The sequence below is a fragment of the Nannospalax galili genome, unplaced genomic scaffold (assembly GCF_000622305.1).
Source record: "Nannospalax galili isolate Female #2095 unplaced genomic scaffold, S.galili_v1.0 scaffold591, whole genome shotgun sequence".
Lineage (NCBI taxonomy): Eukaryota > Metazoa > Chordata > Mammalia > Rodentia > Spalacidae > Nannospalax > Nannospalax galili.
In genome coordinates this window covers 1891559-1904815 of record NW_008330926.1, presented here as the reverse complement: position 1 = coordinate 1904815, position 13257 = coordinate 1891559, and the positions used below count along the sequence as shown (strand labels likewise).

Sequence of the window (13257 nt, the reverse complement as noted above, 5' to 3'; positions counted from 1 at the left end):
TAACGAATTTCAGCCTCAGCTTGCTGGGAATTGTAGTCCGTCGCTACAAACCAAACTGGAAACAGGAAGTTTGGCCAGGATAGGAAATCCACAGTGTGAGAAGCATGTCGGGAATTGAAGGCGGAAAGATAGGCTGATAACTCTGGGCACATTTCTGCACGTGCTCTGCGTGGAGGCCGCTGGGAATTGTAGTTCACAGAAAACATGGCTCCATTTTCTAGGTGGTAGGTGGCTTCCTGTTCAAAGCAGAGCTTCCATTTCTAGGTGAGACTACAACCATTATTGCCCTGGCTCTTCCGTGCTTGTAGCGGCCAGGCCAGATTTAAAAACTGCCCCGACTTCCTAGAGGAAGGGATGAATGTGAGTCCTTCCAAAGCTAGATGAGCTAATCACAAAAATATATGATCAGTGAAGAAGGCAGGTATCCCTACTGAAGCCTAGTATTGAGATCAGGTCTCCTGACCAACTCCCTAACGACCCCACCTCACCCATCTTTCCTGGATCAGATCCAGTGTATTCTATTTTTGTGGGTCTGGCAACCACCCTGGGGCAGCTACCCACTCTGGCCTGTTCATTTTGTCATTTCAGGAATTTAATTCATGGGCAAACCCATCAGCGGTTAGCAGAGCCCGAAGAAATAATGACCTTTGTTCTTAGGTTGTGCATAACTAGTAAAGGACCTCCTAAGTAGGCCATTATGATTGGAGGGTGGCCTCAAATCTCCACCTCTGTCTCCTAGCTCTTAACTAGTCTCCTAGCCAGATGGACTTTCAAGAATCCATCTGTAGTCTCAGCCAGCTTTCTTGTGTTTTGAGACAGGGTCTCATGTAGTCCAGGCTTGCTATATAGCTGACTTTGAACTTCAGACCTTCCATCCCCACTTCCCAAGTGCTGGGATTACAGCTGTGCACCATCAAACTTGGTTTATGCTCAGGATTGAACCCATCCCTAGGGCTTAGTATTTGCTAGGCAAACATTATCAACTACAACCCCAGCCCCCTTCAGCTGACTTTTTCCACTGTCTACATGGCAACTTACCCACCTGAAACTCCAGTTCAAGGAAATTCAGTGTCTTCTTTTGATCCCCACAGGCACCAGACATACATATTCAGGCCAAACACTCATACATACATATATAAATAAATCTTATTTTATGTGTGTGTGCCAGTGGTAACCCACAGAGGCCAGAAGCTTCAGGTCCCCTGGAACTGGAGGTACAGGTGATTATGGGTACTAGAAACCAAACCCAAATCCTCAGAAGAGTAAATAGTACCCACTCTTAACTGTAGAGCCATCTCTTCAACCCCTCAAGTGACTTTTGAAATAAAGTTATCTTCCTTGCCTCAAGGCCTCGTCTTTTTACTTAAATGAGTTGTCATGTGGCTAGCAGCCTACCTACCATTAAATGGCTAAGTTATTCCTCCTGATCTTTGGCTTGCTCTTGTGGGCCAAAGCTTTTTCTAAAACCCAAACCAAACACCCACTTCTCTTCAGCACTTGGGAGACTAAGGCAAAACGAGGATGAGTTTGTGGGGGTGGGGAGGATGACACAGCTGGGATAGTCTTAACCTGCCAACCATTGACAAGCCTGCAATCGCAACACTTAGATCAGTTCAAGGTCATACTCAGCTACATAGGGAGTTAAAAGATCTATCTAGGCTACATGAATCCTTGTCTCAAAGTAAGTCACCCACTTCCATAACCATTTGGGCTGTGACTCATACGGAGCCTCTCCAAAATTCCTTTTTTCTTTTTTTGCAGTACTGGGGACTGAACCTAGGGCCTCAAGCATGCAAGACAAGCAGTATACCTCTGAGCTATTTATCCAGTCTCAACATGCATTACTGGTCTAGAACTTGCTGTATACCTAAAGACAACTTTAATTTTCTTATTTACTGGGTTGGTGAGATAGCTCAGTGGGTAAAGGTATCTGCTACCAAGCCTGATGACCTGAGTCCAATCCCTGGGTCCAACATGGGACATCCCCCTGGAAATTGTCCTTTGATCTCACACTCATACATATACACACAAATATACACACTCATACATATACACACAAAAAATATATATTTTATGACTTATTTTTGTGTATGAGTGTTTTGCCTGCATATATGTAAATGCACCCATGCATGCAATGTCCCTAGAGACCACGGATCCCCTAGAATTGGAGTTACAGAGGATTGTTGGCTGCCATGTGAATGCTAAGAACTAAACAGGAGTCCTCTTGGGGACTTAACCACTGAGATCTCTCTAGCCCCACAATTTTAGAAAAAAGATTTTGTGTAGAGTGTAGGCATACACATGCCATGGCATGCCTGTGGAGGTCAGTGGACAACTGTCAGGAACTGGTCTCTCCACCTTGTTGAAGCAAGCGATGCTGTCTCCACCTTTCATCTTGCCTAGGAGTACATCCAGTTTCTTTGGTTTCTGGGATGGAACTCAGATCAAGCACTTTTACCTACTAAGACATCTCCCCAGCCCTGAGGAAGACTGTGAACTTCTGATCCTCCTACCTCGACCTCTTGAGTGTTGGGGACTATAGGCATGTATCATCACATTTGGTTTTATGCTGTGCTGGGGATCAAACCCAGGGCTTCTGCTTTGTGCATGCTAGGAAACACTCCAACTATAGGCAACTATACCGAGGTATATCCCAAACCCCTCAAACACCATTTTTTGTACGTGTGTGTGTGTATGTGTGTGTGTAAGGGTGGGAGTGGGACTGGGGGGAGGTGTGGTTAGACAGGGTCTTACTCTATAACCCAGGATGGGACAGCCTAGACTGGTGAAAGCACGATCCTCCTGCCTCTTGACTGTTGGGAATATAGGTATGTACGCTACCACACCTGATTCAAAAAATTTTAGACCTTCCCAGATGTTTGCAAAGAAAGCTGTGTTAAAGGGTTGGAGAAATGGCTCAGCGGTTAAGAACACTGGTTGTTCTTGTAGAAGACCAGGGTTCAAATCCCAGCACCCACATGACAGCTAACAACTATCTGTAACTCCAGTCCCATGGGATCCAACAGCCTCTTCTGACCTCTGCTGGCACTGCACGACACGGGTGCACTTACCTACATGCAGACAATACACACATACACATAAAATAAAAATAAAAATTAAAAAAAAAAAACAACCAAACAAACAAAAAACTGTGTTAAATACTGGCTGGACAGAATATGGCTTTTCTGTAAGCCTTCCCTCATGTAGAGGTTTGGATTTCTTTTTCTTTTTTTTTTTGCCAGTTTTACTTATTTATTTTTTCTTTCTTTTTTAGACAGGGTCTGGCTTGCTATGTAGATCATGCTGGCCTCCATCCACCTGCCTCTGAATGCTGGGAGTGTATGTACCACCAGGCCCAGCCCAAAAATTTGGATTTCTAATGCCTTGGGAAAGGAGGAGACTGACAACTTTCCTTCAATTTGAGGTGATCTGGAAGTCTTTGTGTTCTGTTCTCTTTCCCTTTCCCCCTCTTCAGTTAACCAAGACACTCCCAAAGAATTAGTCAGAATCAAATATAGTAATCAACGGGTTTTATTTTCCTAGAACTCAAATTGTCTACGGTTCTCAGAGCTAAACTTCCAAAGCTACAGTCAGCAATTTTTCTTCAGAGCCCAAGGGAGGGACAAGAAGTAAAAGACAAAAGGCAAAAGAGAGGCATAGAGAGACCACTAGGAAGAGGCTGGGGGAGGGCACTTTTCCCGTCTTCTTAGTGGGCTACAAAGTGGATGTGACAACACCAAGAGGACCAAAAGGGGTATGACTCTGGAGGAAGTACCAAAGTCCCAGCTACAAAAAGAAAGCCATCAACCCCCCACAGAAGGGCGCCTCCAGGCGCACCTAGAAATGAGGAGTGGTGGGAAGAAAGGAGCAGAATGGGGTGCACACAAAGAGGTGGGGGTTACTTTTTTTTTGTAATTTTCTTTTATTAAAAACATTTCCTAAAAAATGTGTCTTTTCCTTTATGTCTGGGTGATATATCTGACTACAGGCTGGCCTTGAGCATTGTGGGAAGAGGGCAACAGGAATTTCCCCAGGTCACCTCTTATCTGGCCTGAGATATAAAGGACATTTGTTCAATGCAAATGATAAAGGAACCCTTCAGATCTCAGCTCTCTCCAGGTCCAGTGGCCCTAACAACTTGGAAGCCACAGGGTCTCTTCTAATGATAACCTACAATTCCTAGAACTCCTGAGGTCAGCAAAATAGCTGCTGTCCAAATCACCAAGGATTTATGGAAGGAGGCCCCTCCCACATATTGTCCGCCTTTTCCTGAATTTTGGCAGATGGGAAAACAGGATGTAGGAGGAGAGAACAGGAGCCTCCTGCCCGACCAGGCTTCAGAAACTCTATCACCTCCATTCCTGCCCCAAGCCAGCCCAGAGGTCTAGAATGTCTGCAGGAGGGGAGGTGTTTCAAGAAGTGGAAAAAGCAGCCCAAGCCCCAACAGAAGCCCAAGGAAACAAATCTAAGGAGACATAATGGCCTCATCTCATCCCAGGGCACAGAAGACATGGCCCTGACTTAGGTCACAGGGTAGAGGGACCTAGAGGTGAGGGTCAGGTCAATCTCCAGGGGCTGGACTTAAAGAGGAGAAAGTGAGTGGAGGAGGAGAATGGGTTGGGTGGGAAAAGGGTTCCCAGTTTGCAGGCCATGGCCAGTTCCCCAGTAGCACCCAGACAGCAGCAGGAACGGGGCAGGGGCTCCTCTTGAAACATTGATGGCTACAGGCTGCGAGGGAGGGTTGGAGGGGAGAAGGGTTAATGGTGTGGCCTTGACCTGGTTTTGCCCCAGCCAGTGCCGGTCTCCAGGGAAAGCCCACCCTGCCTCCAGAGAGGCTGACCACTGCAGACCCTTGTCCTCCTCCTTCTCTTCCACCTCCTCCTCCTCTCCATAGGTGGCCAGGCCCTTCCACCCCCTACCAAGGTAGCTTACTTACCTCTCATGATCTCTGATGCTCTCAGCCTCAGCTTCTTCCTTGGCAGCCTCTTCTTCCTCTTCCTTCTGAGGAGGTCCCCGGCCAGAGCCTAGCTCAGAGGGGTTGCTGTTCTTCTCTACCTCCACAAGTGGCCTCTCACCCTCCAAGGTAGCCATCTCCTTATCCTCCCCACCTTCAGGATCTTCTGACTCCTTGGGACGTTTAGGGGAATCCTAGGCAGATTGACAGAGGACATGGAGTGAGGCTAGAGACAATAGCAAATGTCCCCTCCTCAGGGGCTCTTTCCTAGGATACTGTCTTTCTGCTGCCTTCTGGTAGCTGGCTGGAATGCCTTCTGTGGCCCACTCTCAGTTGGACTCCCCGAGACTAGGAGCTGGATTTCTCCCTCAGACCCAATGCCCTGAGGCAGAGCCCTGTTTTGCGGGCTGGCAGTTACCTCCAACAGGTCCCCTGCTCTCCTCTTCAGCACCCCCTTCTCATTCTTCTCCTTGGTTGGCTCATCGATCACCAGCTTCCCTTCCTCATCACTGCTGCCCTCAGCATTTCCTTTCTTATCACCATCGCCCTCGGGGGCTTCAGGCTTCAGCTCCGGCCCTTCTGCACAGCTCTTTTTCTGGGAGGACTATGGTAGAGACAGCAAAGGCTGAGTGGAACCAGAGGCTACCCCCTCCCCAACCACCCCCCCAGTCACTCACTCCTTCTTTTGCCCATCATGCCCCCACCCCCACCCAGGTGCCCAGTCTCACAAGTGATTTGAGACCCACCTCTGTTGGATTAGCCCCGGGGTTAACCCACGGGCCGGGCAGGCAGGGCTCTGTGCAGGAGGGGGGAGGGCTGGAGCAGGAGGCAAAACCTCGGGTCAACTTCTCCCAAAGGGAGCTGGGACCCTTTCCCCACGACCCCCTTGCCCCCCGCCCTCCCGCCTTGTCCTGCCCGGCTCAGGAGCACCTCCTCCTGGAAGGCTGTGTTCTCTACTCACCATGGGCCCAATAAAGGCCTGCCCCGACTTACCGCCTCCATCCTGTTTTTTCCCAAGGCCACTTAGTAGTGGCCCCTGACCTACAACTACAAATCACCCCATGACTCCCTCATCCCCTCTTGCAGAAAGCCCCAACTCTGCCACCCTCCCCAAACCCTGATATTCTGAAGACTAAGCATCACCTGTGTGCCAGGCTCCTGGAGCCCACAACACACCTGTTTTCCAGGGGTTTTGGCAGTTGCTGGCAGCTCACCTGGTAGCCGGAAGCCTTGACTGTAGGGTTGTTCTCGATCTCCCACAGCCCCTCGCTGAACCCTTTCCTCTTGTTGGGCTTTCCAAACTTCTCCTTGGATTCCTCGTAAGGGAAGAGGTCTTTGGGGCCCAGGAATGCCCTGATGAGAGATGGGGAGACTGTGCTTTCAAGCCCCGAGCTGCCCCCAGAGTGCACAGCCAGGCAGACACAGGTATGATCACCCCCTTCCCCACAGTGGTGCTCCCATGGTGTCCCACCTATATCCCACTGGCCCCTCACTCACGTCTCATGGGTCCCAAAAAAAAAGACTTGATATTTGTTGGCTGTTGACTTCACTGCAGCCTCAGGCATCTCATCAATCTGGGGCAAAAGGGAGAACAAGTGTGAGCTAGAGTCCGGAGGTCTTTAGTCTGGGGCAGAATGAGGCACACAGTCATTTGTATAAAGCCAAAGAAAGCGGGGCCCTAGAGATTACCAGTTTGTGAAACATTTTTAGTAGTACAATTTGTTCAGATTAAATTAGACAGGAGAGCTGGGTGTGGTGGCACATGCCTTTAATCCCAGCACTGGGGAGGCAGAAGCAGGCAGATCTCTGTACATTCAAGGCCAGCCTAGTCTACATAGTGAATTCCAAGCCAGCTAGAGCTACAGGGAGACCCTGTCTCAAAAAGACCAAAAAATAAATAAATAAATAAATAATAATAATAAAATAAATAAAATTAGACAGGAAAGCCCAACAGAAATCCAAGCCTACTTTCCCTCTCCTTCAAGCACCTTCCCCAGTGTCCAATCCAAGCTGAAGCTGCATTTCTGCCACTCCAAAAGCCAACAGTGTTACCTCTCTGTTTTGAGACAGGTTCTTGCTATGTGCCCTAGGCTAGCTACAAACTCAAGATCCTCCCACAAACTCAAGATCCTCCCGCCTCCGCTCTGGAATGCTGGGATGATAGCACAGTGCCAACATGCCCAGCTCCAATTATGAAATGTTAAAGCATTTCAATCCCTTCAAAAGCCTTCCCATGACTAGGGCCCACCTCTTCTCAATGACAAGGTCCAAACCTCCACTGTCACATTTAGGGTTGACTTTGGAGTACTTAGTGAACCTCTCTGCCTCAGTTTCCCCGTCTGTAAAAGGGAGAATCACAGTACTTAAACCATGGGGTTCAGTGCTGAATAACTAGAAGTTGACACCACCTATGTTTGTGACAACTCTTCCCAGGACATTTCCCTTCTATTCTGGCCACACTATCATTCAGCCTTTCCTACTAATTCCTGACCAGCTTTCCAACCTCAGCCCCACCATCACTCCCTCCACAAAGTTTCATTCCTGACCAGTTAGTGCCCCAAGGAACACTTCCCTAGCACCTTCCCTTCTCAGTTCCAACTTTACAGATTAATCTTAGTACTTGATTGATATTTATGTGGACTATCATAGGGACTATATCCACCCAAAGGTGAGAGCTTTTTTTTTTTTTTTCCTTTTAGGTAACAGGGTCACACTATGTAGGTAAGGCTGGTCTGGAACTCACGATCCTGCTGCCAAAAGGAGTGCCCATTGTGGTTTGCTTTCATCTCTGACAAACAGTAGGTACATAGTACCTGCTGAATGAGCCAGGCCTGGTGGTACAGGTCTGAAATCCTAGGTACCATGGAGGCTGAGGCAGGATGATCACAAGTTCAAGGCCTGCCTGGTTAACTTACCAAAACTATCTCAAAATAAAAATTTAGAAGGCTGGAAGGTAGCTCACTAGCAGAGTGCTTTTTTGGTATCCGCAAGGCCTTGAATTCAATTCCTAGTACTAAAAAAAAAAAAATTGCTGACTGACTCTATAGAACATATTTACAGAAAATAAAAGCAGATTGCTCTGAAGTTGAAAAGGGGTGGGGTCGCAATGTGCTGCCTATTCAATTCTTGACTTTGGTAATGATTCCAAAAGGTTTCTGTGAAACATTCTGAAAGCCACCAAAATAGTCAAATCTTTTTAGATGAGGAAACTGAGCCCAGAAAAGACATGACTTTCTCTAAGTAACATGGCAAGTTATAGTGAGGACCAGATCTCAGGCCTAAATTCTTTTTTTTTTTCCTTTTGGTCTTTTTGAAACAGGGTCTCCCTTGTAGCCCCAGCTGGCCTGGAACTCACTGTGTAGACCAGGCTGGCCTCAAACTCACAGAGATCTGCCTGCCTCTGCCTCCCAAGTGCTGGGACTACAGGCATGCGCCACCACGCCTGGCAGGCCTAAATACTTGGTGTGATTCTTTGCCCCATAGGCCCAAGAGGAATGCTAGGGTAAAGGTAGAAGGTGCTGAGGTCTAAGATCAGGTTTGAAATGGAGAAACAGTAGCCTGACTGCTCCCTCTCAGATCAAGTCTTGGAAACCCAGGCTAAACAAACTGAAAGTTAGAAAAGGAACTACAACTCCCAGCAATACTTGCAACAGCCCGAGAAATCTGGCTTCCCTTCTGGACAGAGGCCAGGTGGCCATGTTGACCGGAGCCCCAGACTCAAACAGGAGAGACAGACAGGCCAAGGCAGTGATCAGGAATAGTGGGAGGCTGGGTGGATAGAATAGGCTGAGTAGAGTAGGCATGACTGAGAGGCGTCTTGCTCTAGACTTAGACATCTTCAAGCTTTTGGCAGCCCCCCCCATGGCCTCTGGGGACAGAGGTCCAGCCCCTCCCTCCTAGGAAGACACAACACAAACTAGGCCCTTTCCAATAACCAGGAGATGCTGGAATGTGGGAATAGGGGGTGCAAAGTCCTCACCCCACCCCCAGAGCCCACTCAGCAACCAGGAATGTCACCACCCCTCTCCCCCAGGTCCTTTATCCAGGACACTGAACACCACCTCCCACTCCCCCAAGCCTGTAAGTCAAGCAAGTGGGTCCTGGGCAGTGCTTGAACCCACAGCCTGGACTCGGGGGCTGATGGGGGTGGTCACATATGTTCTAAGGACTGAGGATGGGGCGGAGCTAGCAGGACACTTGGCTCTTGTTACCAGCTAGCTCTCCTCTCAGATGGGGTTAGCAAAAACAAAATGAGGGCCTCCAGGGCTTAGGGATCCCAGGGGACAGGCAAAGGACAACAGCAGGAAGGGCTCTCCCACTGGTCCTCTGGAGTGGAAGGGCTGTATCTCTGACAAGTGAATGGGTCCAAGGCTGGCATGCTACACAAGTGCCCACACCTAAGCTAGGGCATTATTGTGTTTCTCAATCTCATAATACATGTGTGATGAAAGGAAAGAAATGAGAGTCCCAAAGAGAAGGTGGGGAAAGGGCCAAGAGGCTCCAGGCTCTCTCCAGGAGTACAGACCTGGACACCCCAGCTCCCCACAGACAGAAACGAGCAGCAGCACCCAAATCATGTGGCAGGGGACCCAGGAGCCTCTCAGCTGCACAGCCCTAGAAATAAAAGATTAGATGGATGCCAGGCGTGGTGGCACACGCCTTAAGTCCCAGCACTTGGGAGGGAGAGGCCAGCCTGGTCACCTAGCTGGGGCTACAGGGAGACGGTGTCTCAAAAAAGACAAAAAAAAAAAAAAAAAAAAAAAAAACTAAAAATTAAAAAAAAAAAAAAAAAAAAAAAAAAAAAAAAAAAAAAGACTGAATGGAATTAAAACTGGAAATGAGAAATACCAATTCAGCCAACCCTGCCAACTTACAGCTACACAAAGAATGGGTGTGAAGGGATGAGGTATAGGACAGGGCCTGGGCCTCTTCCTACAGAGGGCCACCCCCCCCTCCCCTGGCCCCATCTGGTGGGGAGAGAAGTACTTTTTGCTCAACAACATTTCTAGACTCTCAAAAAGGGGGAGAAATCCCTTCTGTGGCAGTACCTCCACCCCTCAAGCTACAAAGGAACCATCTTTCCTGGCACTTGGCTATGAAGGGAAGCTCTCTGATGAGGAGGATATGAAGTCTCAAGGGAGCTCTGTACCCCAGTCTGTCTCCCTGATGGTGCCTTTCTTTATATCCATACTTGTGACTGAGTCAAAGCAAAGTGGGTCAGGTCAGGGTGAGGTCAGATGTGCTGGGGACCCTACTGCACCTCCTCCTCTAGCCAACTGGAGGGGAGTTCTGAAACTTCTTAGCTATCCAGGCCCACTCCCTTTCATTTGCCTGCCTTCATCGGGCAGACCTGAGCAACAGAGATCCCATCCTGGAATCTTCAATGTTTAGAGGAGAAACAGGGATGACTGAACATCATGCCCCTAGCACTCAGGCCCAAACAGGTCTGGGATCTCCTGGCACTTAAGGCAGAAGGATAACACACACTGACTGACAGCCAGGATTCAGACCACCACACCCAGGGCCCACCACAGCTGGGGCCAGGCCAACTAGACCTAGAAGAACCAGAATGCCCAGGATTGCAAGCAGTTCAGACAGTTAGGCTGGAAAGAGTGACAAGCCCAACAGTAGAGAAGAGATGGGGTAGAAAAGGGAGGACCTGAGTTGCTTAGGAGCTTCCCTGGGATTGGGAGAGAAAGAGCATAGAGACGGAGAGGAAGACACCTGGGGAAGAATCCCTGAGCCTGGATGGTTGTTAAATACCTGGTGATCCCCCAGGAAATCAGGCAGGAGGAAGAGAGAAGGTAAAAGATGGACCATCCTTCCAGGCAAGTCCTGCTACCACATGGCCCCTGTGACTTTCATCTCAAACTCAGGGTCCTTTTAGTCTTTCCCAGTCACCCATGTTCCCCAGCAGCAGAAGCTGGGAGCAGAAAGGTGCAAGTGGTGTCCTGCATCTTGGCTGAGGGTTCTGAGGGAGGTGGAGGGAAAGCCAGCCATCAGGGTCCCTCTTTCCTGCTCCCCTGTCTCAGGAGTTGAGACAGATTCCAAAGAATGGGGGCAGGGGAAATAACACAGGACTCAGTTTTATATGTTCTTTTGAGGTCAAGGAGAATGTCTTTGAGAGGTGATAGCCTTGAGTGTACCCATCCCCTCAACCCAGAATCAGAGCCAGAGCTAGGAGGATGGAGATGGAGAAGGAAAGGGCACCGACTGCTCTTGCAGAGGACCCAGGTTTGATTCCCAGTACCTACATGGCAGCTAACAACTATTCCTAACTCCAGTTCCAGGGGATCTGACACCCTCTTCTGACCTCCAAGGGCACTGCATGACAGGAATGCACTTACATACATGCAGGCAATATACTCATACACCTAAAATAAAAACAGTATTTTTAAAAAGAGCCAAAGCTAGGCAAAGTGTTGGGATGCCTATCTCTTTGAGACCTATTCTGACCTCTTTCACAACAGTACCTCAAAGGTCCAGGCCTCAACAAAGGAAGACACTGCTGTCCAGTTCTGTCCTGGGGGCCCAAGGTGAAAAGAAGAAATGGATGGTTTCCATCCATCCAAAGGCCAGCAGAAACCTTATAGGGCTACAGTGGGTCCCTGTTCTCTCTGATCCAGAAGGGGTTCCCTGAAATACACATTCCAGTTACCCACGCCCCCCAAGGCATAGTCCATCCTCTGGACTTTGTCTCATCTCCAATAGGGAAAAGTAGTCAGACCTGGTTTCAGTTCTTGCCCTGCCCACCAGTGCCTTGGCATCCGGGTCAAGAAGTCAGTTGGATCAGAGTACAGGGTAAAGTACGTGAGTGTTCACATGCCCCAAACACACACAAGCCTGCCTCAACTCCATCAGGCCCATTAGGCCCTTCTGAGGTCCTGGAAACAGGCTGGCTTAACTCTGAACGTCACTCCAAGGCCTTATTTGATCCATCCAAAAGTTTCAGAGAGCAAGGAGCCAAAGCAAATGGGATTAGACACTCCTCTCCTCAGAGATGGTACAGAGTATGGAGGCCACTTGGATTTTCTCAGTGGTCAAGCTGGCCTGTCACCAGAACCACTTGAGGCCCGGGGGGAACTTCAGAAGGTCAGAACAGTGTTGAGCCAGATGACTAGCTAGCCATACTGAGAAGAGCAGGCCAAAGTCACAGGGCAATCCTTCTGATCCCTCTTCTCCAGGCTTTTCTGCCCTAGGATTTCACACTACACAAGTCCCACACCCTAGGGGGCTGAGTCATGCCCTCACCCAGTACCAAGGGGCTCCTCTACACCAAGTCTGAAAAGTTGCCAGAGACACACACCCCTCCCTTACTTTCCTCAGAGGAAAAAGGTGATAAACATTTCGGGCCCCACCCTCCCACCAGGCCAGGTGCTGAAATGAGAAAGGCTCTACAGCCCGCCGCTCAATCAACCACATGGCGGACATAGACCTTCTGGCGGGAGAGGCTCACTGGTGGGGAGTGGAGCAACTCAGGTTCCCCACAATCCCCTGCCTCACTAGTGTAGTCTGGACTAGAGTTTCCAACGCACGTGGGGCCCTGTAGCCGACAGTCCCAAATTTGAGCTGGTAGCATATGAAGGGGCAAGAGCTGAGGGCTGATGGGTTGTGGCGGAGTTATCCAGCCAGGTAGATCACTTCGTAGGTCACCACCGACCATACCAAGGCCCTCTCAACTTCAGACCTGTCACCGAAGAAAGTTTTCTGGAAGCGAACTCTGTCTAGCCCCCTCTGAATGGAACCCTTCGTAATCGTTTCTCCACCAGAGGAGTTTGAACTGGAGACGACAATCAATGGGCACACAGGGCTCTTAAGGGGGTCCCAGAGTGGCCAGGAGCGAAGCGGGAGAACACCACCCCCTCCCGACGCCGACCGCGCGCCCAGAGCCTGAGAGGGTATGGGGGTTGGGGACCGACCGAGCACGCGGAGCCGGCCCAGGAGGCGATCGGCGCCACCCGCCAGGTGCCGACACCCATGGCGTCAGTTATGTAAGCGCAGTGGGCTCTCCACAGGCCGAGCGGGCCCCGGTGCCCCCGGCCCGCCTGCGCGTGGTGCCGTGCCCTCCCGAGCGTTATGCAACCGCTACAGGCCGGCGGCCGCGCTGCTCACCCGGGCCGGCCAGTGTGGGTAGCCCTTCATCTTCGCGAACACCAAGTCTCCGCACTTGTACTCCTTCTGCCGGTTGGATCGCGACATGGCGGGGCCGCGGACGCCCCGGGCTCCACGCCGGGCCGGGAAGCGCGAGCCCAAGTTTGCGCGTGCGGCGGTAGCGGCGCCGCTCCGCTCCGGCCCTCGCGCGG

The 13257-nt window shown here is 50.1% G+C and overlaps 1 protein-coding gene across 2 annotated transcripts in view; it reads right to left on the bottom strand.

Annotated features, from left to right (window-relative positions):
• Positions 1-3515: 3515 nt before the first annotated feature.
• The window catches only part of Hdgf (heparin binding growth factor), a 10414-nt gene continuing 672 nt past the window's right edge, over positions 3516-13257 (bottom strand). The window contains exons 1-6 of one of the 2 annotated variants that reach the window (XM_008853337.2): positions 13067-13251; positions 6452-6528; positions 6169-6307; positions 5373-5558; positions 4937-5148; positions 3516-4728 (exon numbers count right to left, since the gene is read on the bottom strand). In XM_008853337.2, the coding sequence (XP_008851559.1) occupies positions 4722-4728; positions 4937-5148; positions 5373-5558; positions 6169-6307; positions 6452-6528; positions 13067-13153 (708 nt within the window). In that variant the 5' untranslated portion in view covers positions 13154-13251 and the 3' untranslated portion in view covers positions 3516-4721. Of the gene's footprint in view, positions 4729-4936; positions 5149-5372; positions 5559-6168; positions 6308-6451; positions 6529-13066; positions 13252-13257 lie in introns of those variants that run through there. The other variant, XM_008853340.3, reaches the window with a different exon arrangement.